Genomic DNA, 11,555 nt, shown 5'->3' with positions numbered 1-11,555 from the left:
TTTTTTTAAACTTCTATTATGTTACAGTTGCACACACACAGAATATTCTTTATATTTTTCACTCCATACCTGGCCCAGCTTTACATATAGCATCACCTTCAGACTCCAGATGCAACTAAGGCTCTGTTGTTCTGGATATCTCTCAAGCTCTTACATTTTCAGTAGGAAAACATTAATGGAGGAACTGAGGTTCAGAAAGGCATTTTACCCTGCAATTTCACGATGGATCATTGGCTGAGCGGGGAGTTGTACCAAGCTGACCTGATGTCCCATTGTTTGGGCTGTGTTATCTTTCATAGCCAGGACTCACTTCCCTTTTACTAATGGAAGTTTGTCTTTGAAGGGAAAATGCCATACCTTGAGGACAGGAGAATCGGGAAGACTGTTGAGATGATGCTTCAAGTAATTTTTGAGGCAGGGAGGTTGTAATTCTTATGACTGAGTTTGGCCAGGACACTTTGATGTCTTCATGAACTCCAGCGGATGTGTTCTCCTTAGCCAGGCTAGCTGCAGAATAGTTTCTTTTGCAGAACAGCCTTTCTGGTGCTGTGCTGCAACAATGGAGTTTTCCATATCAGTATGCCCTCTTAGCAGTAACTTAATAACTTTTTGACTGATATAGACGGAGTTTTCTTCAAGTAGTCTTGTAGATTACAAACAAAGCTTTTCTTGATAATGTTGCTTTGTGGCTATCTGATCTTGTTTCCTCAGTTTTTTGATTGTTAAGATCAGTTAAGAGCTTTCCAGAACACTCCAAGGGATCCTGTGGAAGCTCAGCAACTGGCCCTCTCTCTCCTTCACACTAACCTCACTTCACTGTAGGTCAACATAACCCAGCTCCTCCTTGATGTGGTCAAAGTGCAATGGTCTACAGGTTATGCTAGCTCCCCAGTGCTGCATTCATACTCAGCGTCTGCAAGCTCTACTAGATACCTTCAGTCTGTTGCTAATTTACTTCTTAATGTTCTCTCCTAGGATGTGTGCACTGAATGCCCTCCTGGCCCACCAGGACTGCCAGGCATCCCAGGTTTCAAAGGTGACAAAGGTCTCCGAGGACCACCAGGTAGAGACGGCCAGGATGGGAAAATGGTAAGAGAGCTAGGGAAATGGTCATCCCTTGGATTTGGTTTAACTGTATCCCTTGGATATGCTTTAACCATTTTTTTTTCCTAACAATATTTTTACATGGTTGATTTTTATTTTTTTCAGTTACAATGAACTGAATCTTTTGTAGCTGTCTTTGAAGTCAGTGGACTGGATTTCAGTTGCTTCAGAGAGCCCTAAGGTCTCTTCTGAGCCTTCTTTTCTCCAGACTAAGCAATCCCAGTTCCCTCAGCCACTCCTCATAAAACTTGTGCTCCAGACCCCTTGCAAGCTTCATTACTCTTCACTGCGCACGCTCCAGACCCTTGATGTCTTTCTTGTAGTGAGCAGCCAAAAACTGCACACAGTACTCAAGGTGTGGCCTCACCAGAGCTGAGTATGGTGACCAGCTCTCCTGGAGCCCTTTACCTTTCAGGACAGACTCCCAAGGGACCCTCCCTACCAGTGTCCTGAATAGTTCAAAGTCTCCCCTCCAGAAGTCCAGGATAGCAGTTACACTGATGCCCCTTCTGACTTCACTAATAGAGAACTGTACCATTTCATGGTTGCTCTGCCCAAGACAGCCCCTGACCTCTGCATCTCCCAGCAGTTCTCTGTTTCCAAACAGCAGGTCTAGCAGGGCACCTCCCTTGGTAGGCTCTCTTACCATTTGCATCAGGAAGTTATCTCCCACATTCTAGAAACCTCCTACTGCTTCTTCTGCTCTGTATTACATTTCCAGCATATTTCAAGGAAGTTGAAGTCCCCCATGAGGACAAGGGCTGGTGATCACACAGCTTCTGCCAGCTGCTCATCGAATAACTCATCCATCTCTTCATCTTGGTTAGTCAGTCTATAACAGACCCTCCACCAGGATGTCAGCCCTATTGATCTTCCCCCTAATCCCTACCCACAAAGGCTTAACCTTATCATTGTGAGCTACAAGCTCAACAAATCAGAGCAGTCTCTAACATAGGAAGCCATGCCACCACCCCTCCTTTCTTGCCTTTTCATTCTGAAGTGCTTATAGCCGTCCATTGCAACATTCCAGTTGTTGAACCAATCCCACAGTAATGTTTTAGTAATGACAACTAAGTCACAGTTTGCCTGCCATGTAGTGGCTGAGAGCTCCTCCTGTTTGTTGTCCATGCTGTGTCCATTGGTGTTGATGCACTTCAGCTGAGATGTTTGCCTCACTCCCAGTCCTGTCATCTGTCATTCCCCTACACTCATCTTTAGTGAGCCTTATTTTATTCCCTTCCTATTTCACACCTAGTTTAAAACCATCTCAATGAGCTCTGCCATCTCCTGGCCTAGGATTTGTTTCCCCCTTTAAGACTGGTGAGACCCACCTGCAGCCATCAGGACAGGGACCTGGTAAGCCACTCCATGGTCAAAAAAACCAAAACTCATGTGATTGCACCAGCCTATCAGCCACATATTTATGAGATGGGCTTTCCTGGTCCTCTTAATAGCCCTTGCTGCCACTGAAGGGATAGAAAAAAAACACTACCTGTCCATCTGTTCTTCTCCATCATCTACTCTGTAGGAGAAACCAAATAACACAGTCATGTTCATTGTTCAGAAGGAGAAATAGCAGTGGTGTGTGAAAAGAAAGTAGAGAACAGTGACTGAGGAGTGAATGGAGTTTACATTGCTGATTGAGACATGATCAGTATGTAGATTTTTTGCTGGCTACAAGGATGCCTAAGGAAAGTTTTAGGAGTAGCTATTGTTTAAGAGACACGGATTTTGCAGAGGACTTGAAATAAAGGAAGGAGGTTAAGGGGTTTTAATAAATGACATGTGCTGAAATTAATCCCTTAACCTTTTCAATTATCTGTCAGGAAAGAGTGAGAGTAAAAGTGATCGCTCTCTACCATCCAGAGATCCTGTATTATTTCACAGCCCTAGAAAAGCTCATCTAATGTTCTTGGTTTCAGTTTTCTTCCATCAGTCATGCTAGTAGATCTCTACAGTTCTTCTTAGTGGAAATAAGTGAGTGAAAAGATGTATGGTGTAACTGTGAATTTGACCCATCTGTCTATAGTGAGCTTTGATGCATCTCATTTGAACTGCAAAGAGGAATTTAGAAGAAGAAAATCAAAACTTTACTGCTTCATGAAACCAGCTACTCCTGTAAAAAGTCACACAGAGAATGTTATTATTCTAATTAATCAAGATCTTGACCACACTGTACCATATGGGTTTTGGCATGATAGTTTCCAGAGTTTTTCACATGGGAAATTCCCTTGTAATTAATCCTTATTGGCACTCTGGTTGTGGCTTCCCCTTGAGAGTATGTGTTTCCAGCAGTGGCCAAGGCTGATATGTACAACCACAAAGATTTCCTAAGGATTAGCCTGTTTGGAAAAGAGTCAGCTACAGTGTTAGGCATTGTTGTAGGTTAACCAAGTGGCATATGTAATGTGCTGATGAACCTTTCAATGCCATATGCAAAAAGATCTGTATAGTACAGTATGTGCTGGAGAACAGTTCAATCTGCAGTGCTGAGCATAAAGGTGGCCTGACCACCTTGGCTCCAGCACTGAGGATGACAGGCTCTGCCTTCTTGATCTGTAAGAAACTATATTTACCTCTACCTCTTCTGAATTGCAGGGAAATGCTGGTCCCAGAGGTCCTGCAGGCCCACCTGGGCTGGATGGTCAAAAGGTTTGCTGATCTTTAGTGTTCTAAGCAGAAATTATCTGTGATTAGTTAGAGCACTGTTGACACAAGCTCTTGGTAGGACCCATCTCTATATTAAGGGGTAGAACTGACTTATTGGTGGGCCCTGTGTTGGCATTTCAGTGGAGTACCACGGGTGCACAGAACTGCACAGCTCTCTATGTGAACACTGTTCCATTTAAATACAGTCTTCTACCATCACTCTGTTCACAAAAACAAACAAACAGAAATGAAGCAAAACAAAATGTAAAGTGTTTGATTCCTGATAAAGAATTTCATTTCACTGATATTTTGAGGAGAGAGAAGGAGATCAGAATCAACTGTCAGTCCAAATCAGTTGAGGAATCAATTAGATCTTCAGCAGTAACCCTCTTCCTGCATTGATTCTCTCCTTTCTATATCCCACATGTTGGAATCCCTTTAAATTAAAGTGTGGCCTTCAAATGCACTATCTGCAATATTTGCAGATCCACAGATCCTTAATGCTCCCTGAAATACATTGTAAAAAGAATGACTTGGTTCAGATGTATCTTTCTGCCTTATGATTTAGGGATGTAGGCCAATATCAAACACGATGTCTGAAGGATTCCAATAATATCACATTTTGAGCATTTCTCACAAATAGCTCTGTCAGCATTCTGTTCACAGTGCCAGTGCCTGGTCAGTCAAAACATTTAAAACTACCTAATGTGAAATAAATCAAAACAAATCAATGGAGGGAGAGAGAAGAAATGAAGGCCACAGTTCCCTACATACTTCCCTGCATCCTGACCTACTGTCTAAAATAACTACTATTTTAACATCTTTGTATTTGCACTTTTTAGTGTAGGACAAACTAATACTGATTCATAAATTAATTTTAAATCTTGCAAATTAAAGTGTGCTGAAGGTGAGCAGTAGAGTTTCAAAAGCAAATATTAAGGCTGATCGAAATGAGAGTACCTCCCAAGATTAAATTTTCAAAGGAATTAGCATCCCATAAAGACAATAACCAGTGGAAAACCCAGGTAGTCTGAGACTCTCACATGCTGCTTTTTTAATGCTATGCAAAAGTGGAGGTCTGGGTAGCAAGACTGAATAGAATGGTTTGCCTTGGAAGGGACCTTAAAGATCAGCTAGTTCCAACACCCTACTGTGGGCAAGGATGCCTTCCACTGGGTTAGGTTGCCCAGGACCCCATCCAACCTGGCCTTGGACACCTCGAGGGATGGGGTAACCACAGTTTCTCTGGACAACCTCTTCCAGAGCCTCACCATCCTCATAGTGAATAATTTCTTCCTTATAGCTAGTCTAAATCTAATCTCTTTTAGTTTAAGACCACTACTCTTTCTCTTATCGGTGTACAGTATACTTCTTGATAAGGAATCCCTCTCCAGCTTTACTGTAGGCCCCTTTCAGCTGCTAGAAGGCTGCTATAAGGTCTCTCTGTAGCCTTCTCCAGGCTGAGCAGCCCCAACTCTCACTGCAGAGGCTCTTCACAACAACTTCTAAACCTGTTTAGTTGAAACCTGTCCAGGGACGTTGTGGATGCCTCATCCCTGGGGGCATTCAAAGCCAGGCTGGATGTGGCTCTGGGCAGCCTGGTCTAGTGGTTGGCGACCCTGTACATAGCAGGGGGTTGAAACTAGATGATCATTGTGGTCTTTTTCAACCGTGCCCATTCTATGATTCTATAATGATGATTCTATGAAACAAGAAGACTTAGACTGTACATGTGCATAATATAAAAACAAATAATTGATAAATAATCTGACTTGCATTCAGTAAACTGGCAAATTCATGGCATTTGTAATTGTTAAGAGCAAATATTGTAAAAGAAGAGACAAAGACAAAGGCTGTCACTGTGACTCCTTTCCAGATATTTGAGGAGGCTCCTCATGGTGAAAAATCCAGAGAGCTCTGTAGTTTTGAAAGTGCAGTATGTTGTTTCTACCAGCACCGTGCAAATTTGTACAATTCTCCCTTCTCTACTTGGCTCGTAGCTCTCATGTAATGAACCAGAGAATCATTTCAATGGCCTGCTATTCATTAGTGTCCTCTGTGTCGTTCGTGTCATGATTTGTATACCCAGCATCTCAATATTTTTTGCTGTGTGAGATTCATTTTGCCTGTAAGCAACTACAAGCACAGATAATACAGACATCTACTTTTGAGTTAGTTGCTTCTGCTCTGTTGTCAGAGACACAGAGAGATTGGAGGGCACATTCTGGGCATTAATTTTCTGGCTGCACCTTAGAAATGCTGGTTTTGACATTGTTGGCCCTGAAGGGAAAAGAGATTAGTACCTGATGCTATAGATGCCTTTAGTGGGCCAAATGATTCCTTATCAGAATCCCATTTAGTACATTGCCTAGCAGCCTTTTTATTTGTAAGGATGTTTATGTCCTCTTTGTGTCCCTAAGCCAAAAAATTGAAATTATATATATATATATAAGTAAAAGGCCATCCTGGGTCTGTTCAAAGACCATTTTCCCATATATTGCTAGCTCCTGTATTGATAGGGAAAATCACAGGCAGAATTTAAGAGGAGCAGAAGCAGGGTTCAGTTCTTATTTCTGTATTTTATGCTCAGATGACCAAATGCCTTATGAAATAAGTCAAAAAGCTAATAAAAACTGAGTCTAAGTGACTTTCAGTGACTTTTTTTTCTCATTATCAAGGGTGCTAAAGGAGACCGTGGAATAACTGGGGATGCAGGAGAAAAAGGCGAACAGGTAAAAATTAACTGTGCTTTCCAGTGTGATTCCTTCTTCATCAACAGTTGCTCTAATGCTGAAAAATACAACTACTTGAAAATAAGAAAGATGAAAGCTGTCTGTCACTGCTAAACCTTTACTTTATTAAGAGTGGGACCATAGAAGTCCTCCTCAGGATTCCCTTCCAATCTCCAACTCAAATCTTCCCTGTGTTGTGTTGCTGGATTCCAAGATGATTTTTTCCTCAGCTCTTCATTCAATACATTCAGTTCTCTGCAGTACCCAACTTCTGTTGACTTCCCCAGCTAACGTCTACATGAGGTCCAGGAGATTAAACACCTCTGGACTGAAGAGGTCAGTTTTTCTATTAATCCTAGAAGGTGATGGACTCTTATAGGATGTGCCACAGGAAAGAAAATAGTCTAAATTGTAGAAAGTGTTTACAGTTATTTTTGTCAAGGGCTGAGTCAGTAGTTTAAGGTGCAAATTCAGTCTTCAAAGAAAATTGTAGGATATTTTAAACAACATTGATTTCCAGTCTGGTCTTCTCCCACAGTATTTGTTCTCAGTTTCTATTAACATACTGTGAAATATAAGTTACAGAAAGTACACCCTAAATCTAACTGTGTTCATTACTGAAGTGCATACTTTGAAAACCAACACTTTGATTTAAAAAGCTACAGTCCATTATTTCCGTATAACCAGCACTCTGTGTATTGTCTCATTTTGATGTTACCTCACAGTACCCAATGATCAATTAACCTACATACAAGTAGAAATATGAATAATGTATAAAGTCTCTTGTCTTGTTTTGCAGGGACACCCTGGAATGCCTGGCTTTGCAGGGGCTCCTGGAAACCCTGGCCCACCTGTAAGTTCCTCTGTCGCAAAGCAGATGGTCTCATATTTTCCTTACTAATAACAGTATCAGCAGAAAGGGCCATTCTCACCTGCCTGCACATTGCATTTTTCTTTTCCAGTGGGTTCGTAATGGTCCCTTGAGTGTCATAGATTTCTCTGCTCATGATAATTGCTATTTAATACATCAGCCACTTTTCACTGATTGCTTCATCTCACTCTGTAAATTGATGCTAAGCTTCAGTCCCTCTCTTTATACAAAGCAATGATCATGAAAACTCTTCCACACAGACTACTTAGGAGTACATGTATAGGTGTTTACTTATAGGCAGAATAGGTTGTCAGTCTGGAACCGGCAGATCTAACAGTGATTTTGGTTTTCAGTTTTATGTAGTAATATGATAGTGAATTTTTCTCCAATTTTTGTATCCTCCGGATTACTTTTAGATTAAGAGGCCTTTTACTCGTGTCCTGCTGTGTCACAATCCTTATTTCTTGTTCTGCTCTCTCTGCAACTACAGTTATGCTGCTTTGCATATATAAAATCATAACACTGAGGTGTCATTGCAGAAGCAAGGCTGAAATAACTTGGCTCTCCTGCTTGTGATATCACCACTTGCAGTTTCCAGAAGCAGGGACTTTTCCTGAGCAAAGGGCTTTTCTTTCCAAACCTTCTGTCTTTGCCTACAGTCATTACTACTCACGCTGCTGCTTGCAGAGCAATCTGACTCTGCTGTGATAAAGGTTTTCAGCATTTGTCTTTTATGGGAATCAGCATAGCCTCTTTAAAACTGAGTTTACAATGTAACTCCTAAAGGACAAGAGGTACTGGAAAAAAAAAGACCATGTTAAAATTCTGCTTTCAGATAGTAATGATGCCTAGAGGCTGCTGAATGCTTAGCCACCTGGACAACACATGGGGACCTTTTTGTGGGTCATTTGCACTTCTGCAAGTTCATTTTAAGAAGCATATTTTTAAGAGAAATTGATAATGTGGGAACATTTACTGCCACAGCCGTAGGTCTATTTTGGTAGGAATAAAATTCTTAGAGCTGTCCCAGGATATCCTCATGGGAGTCACGAAGAGAGTGTGAATGGAGTCAACTGAAATGTGAAAAAAAAACCCTGATCTTATCAAAGGAGATCAAGTTGCAGTGTTCCAATAGATTCTTTTTCCTGATGTGCCTTTTTCCTCTGTCTGCATGAACCTGTTTTTCTAAGGTGGTAGGGAGCACTGACAAATGTACAAAATGTGTTAATTATTCATGTTATTTCTGCTTTGTTTTGTTTAGGGACCGGATGGGGCACCAGGACCAATAGGACCAGCGGGAAACCCAGGAGACATAGTAAGCTCTCAGCTACATGTTTCAACACTAGCTTAACCTAGCTTTTTTCTGAATAAAGCTGAGCTGAAACTGAAGTAATGTCTTTTGAAAGCTTCCCACATTGTCCATTCTGAAACAACTCTATACCTGCAAGTAGGACCCACGGAAATAACAGCAGATTACTCTGCTCCTGTTGCTCCAAACTAGCCAGAATGAAATATCCAGTACATGGAACTTCTTCAGTGCATCCTTGCCTACCATATAAGAAGGTAGTTGTACATCTTGTGCATCTATCTTTGCTATTAACATCTTTTAGCCTCTGTGGCATAATGACTTAATTTGTTAGGCTGGTGCATGACCCAGGGTAACACTTGAATTGTGCCTGAGGATTGTCAAAACAAAAACAGCAACATTTGGAAGAATGCCACAGCACAGACTGCTCCTGCACTTTTGGACCATTTCTTGGCACCTCTGCAAACACTTGTATGGGGGCAAAAAAAAGAAATGCATGAAGAACTTTGCTACTGGTGTTTCGTTTGAAGGTCATTCAGATTCTATTTTATGGTAATGCATCAGAAAACTGTAGGAGAGAAGGATAATCTGATTGGAATCTGATTGATGCTTACCTAAGTGTGAAAAGGAAAAAAAATCACGATTTAGGACTGTGTAATTCTGTCATTAATTTCTGGAGCAGGGTGAGCAAGAAACCTTTTGCACATCTGTTTCAATCATAAGGGACCCAACAACTGTCTTTCTGGTGGCTGCTGTGAAATCAGTCAGCACTACCATCAGAGAGGACACAGATTGCATGGACAAGCTGGCTGAACTTCCCTTTCAAACGGATGGTTAAGGTTGAAATAATTTGAAGGACCTCATATGCTTTCGTGAGACCTATCTCCTATCCCTGGAGACATTCAAGGTCAGACTGGATGGGGATCTAGCTGTAGGTGTCCCTGTTCGTTGCAGAGGAGTTGGAATAGATGTCCTTTAAGAGTTCCCTTCCAACTCAAACAATTATATGATTCTATGAATAAGAGGAGATTTCTCTCTTGGGACAGTCAACAAGGCACTTCTTATATCTGCTGATTCGAGAGATATAAAATACAGACTTTCTGTTTTCTGGATGGACACTTCACCACAGAAGCTAAGCACTCAGTGCTAAATATAACTAAACTGAGGAAGAAAATACTGATGATTTTAGTGGTTTCTTTAACTGTAACAACTTATAAATAATACTGTATGTTTTTTTGTAAGAACTTTCAAGTTTAAGCAGAAATGAAGTCAAGAAAACCCGAACACAGCATGATATGAGCTACAAGACCAGATTCTCACAGTGGTGCCATGTCAAACACTGCATTTGATCTTTATATGAGAAGCATCTGAGAAACTCATCTGAACCTTGGTATTTCTACTTTCTTTCCAGGGTAAAGATGGCCCTCCAGGTCCACAGGGCCCACCAGGTGTTCCTGGACTTCCCGTGAGTGCAGTTCAGCTCCTTCTCTTTCAATACATAGAACTGCTTATAAGCATATGTGGACATGAACCAAACAGATTCCTGAGGTGCTCTGAAAGCTGTGCATGATCTTTAAAGGGATACCTGTAATGTTGGTGCTATGTCCTTGGCCCAGGACATCATCAGTGCTGTATTTTATCACTTCAAATCTACTGAATTAAACTATCTGAAACAGGTTTGTTCCTCATCTGCCTGTTCATCAGAAAAAAAAAAGTATTACATAATCTAGATAATAAAAAAGTTATCAATATACTGTATATTTTAATTATTTTAATTTTTTAATTTAATTTTTTTTTTTTGCATAAATACTCTTATACAAAGCACAAAACTAATGTAATAGCACCAGTGTAAGGGAATAAGAATTCATAGTCTGGAATACCTTCCTCTCAATCCATAGCTGAAATGATTCCTTTGCACTGACTCAAAGTGTATCTGGGGCATAAACACTTTTCTTCTGGAAAAGGCATTAGTACAAAATTTAGTTTTGTTTTTTTTTCCTTATTGGTAGAGCTAGAGTTATTTGCAGTGTAAAGTAGTTTAGGTGAATGCCATTATAATGGTATTATAATGATTTATAACAGTTGTCTTTAGAAACCTCTTTTAAGACTGTTAACATGCTTGCCTTGCTGAGAAGGAAGAAGCCCCTTAGAATTGCCATATTGAATAGGGAAAAAGCAGAGTGTTTCCCTAAAGAAATGTGACATAAAAAGTTTATGTCTGAACTATAGTAGTAACAGAATTTCTGGTGCATTGGGCAAAATTAAATACAGTCACAATGAAGCAGAGGTGCTATTTTGGGTTTTCATATTGACACAAGTATACCAATCTTTCCTATAAACTCCTTGTTATACCTCGTTATGCATTTCATTAATAGGGCATTGCTGGGAATGATGGCAAAGATGGCAAGCCAGGATCTCTTGGAAAACCGGTAATGTAATTTAAAGGTGCTTCACACAGGCAATCACAGACCAGTTATTACTTTTGTAGCTGCTTACCTATGGGCTCAATGGAGGCAGGAAAGCTGTTGGCACATCTTTTTCTTATGCCAGAGGGGCTGTATTGTCTCGAGCAATTTATAAGATTCACTCTCTGGGATTATTGAAAAGAAACTGGGTTCTTTTACAACTACTATAAATACTCCAAAATGTAGTGATTCCATCTTTACAAGTACTGCAAATATTACAAAGAAAGAAGATTCTCTTGTAACATTAAATCTAAGGATTGCATTTTTAGGTAGAAGATTATGGAGCATAAAAAGTTGAGAGGAGGTGTCTTAAAAGAAAGCCTTTTCTGAGTTGCTCTGTAATGGTTCTGTTGTCCAGGATTAGAGAGGTTTATATTTGATGTTCTCTACTTGGTCTATGCTTGCATTTATTGAAGGCACAAAAAAAA

At 40.5% G+C, this 11,555-nt stretch overlaps 1 protein-coding gene across 1 annotated transcript in view; it reads left to right on the top strand.

Moving 5' to 3' along the window:
- The first annotated feature begins 348 nt into the window (after positions 1-348).
- COL22A1 (collagen type XXII alpha 1 chain) overlaps positions 349-11,555 on the top strand; it is a 136,868-nt gene continuing 125,661 nt past the window's right edge. The window contains exons 1-8 of the mRNA XM_010709391.1: positions 349-402; positions 976-1,089; positions 3,703-3,756; positions 6,432-6,485; positions 7,285-7,338; positions 8,618-8,671; positions 10,074-10,127; positions 11,038-11,091. Coding sequence (XP_010707693.1) covers positions 349-402; positions 976-1,089; positions 3,703-3,756; positions 6,432-6,485; positions 7,285-7,338; positions 8,618-8,671; positions 10,074-10,127; positions 11,038-11,091 — 492 coding nt within the window. The remainder of the gene's footprint in view (positions 403-975; positions 1,090-3,702; positions 3,757-6,431; positions 6,486-7,284; positions 7,339-8,617; positions 8,672-10,073; positions 10,128-11,037; positions 11,092-11,555) is intronic.

This window comes from Meleagris gallopavo, chromosome 3, assembly GCF_000146605.3.
Source record: "Meleagris gallopavo isolate NT-WF06-2002-E0010 breed Aviagen turkey brand Nicholas breeding stock chromosome 3, Turkey_5.1, whole genome shotgun sequence".
Classification (NCBI taxonomy): domain Eukaryota; kingdom Metazoa; phylum Chordata; class Aves; order Galliformes; family Phasianidae; genus Meleagris; species Meleagris gallopavo.
The sequence above is the reverse complement of the archived record's forward strand: the minus strand, read 5'-3'. Positions and strand labels throughout refer to the sequence as shown.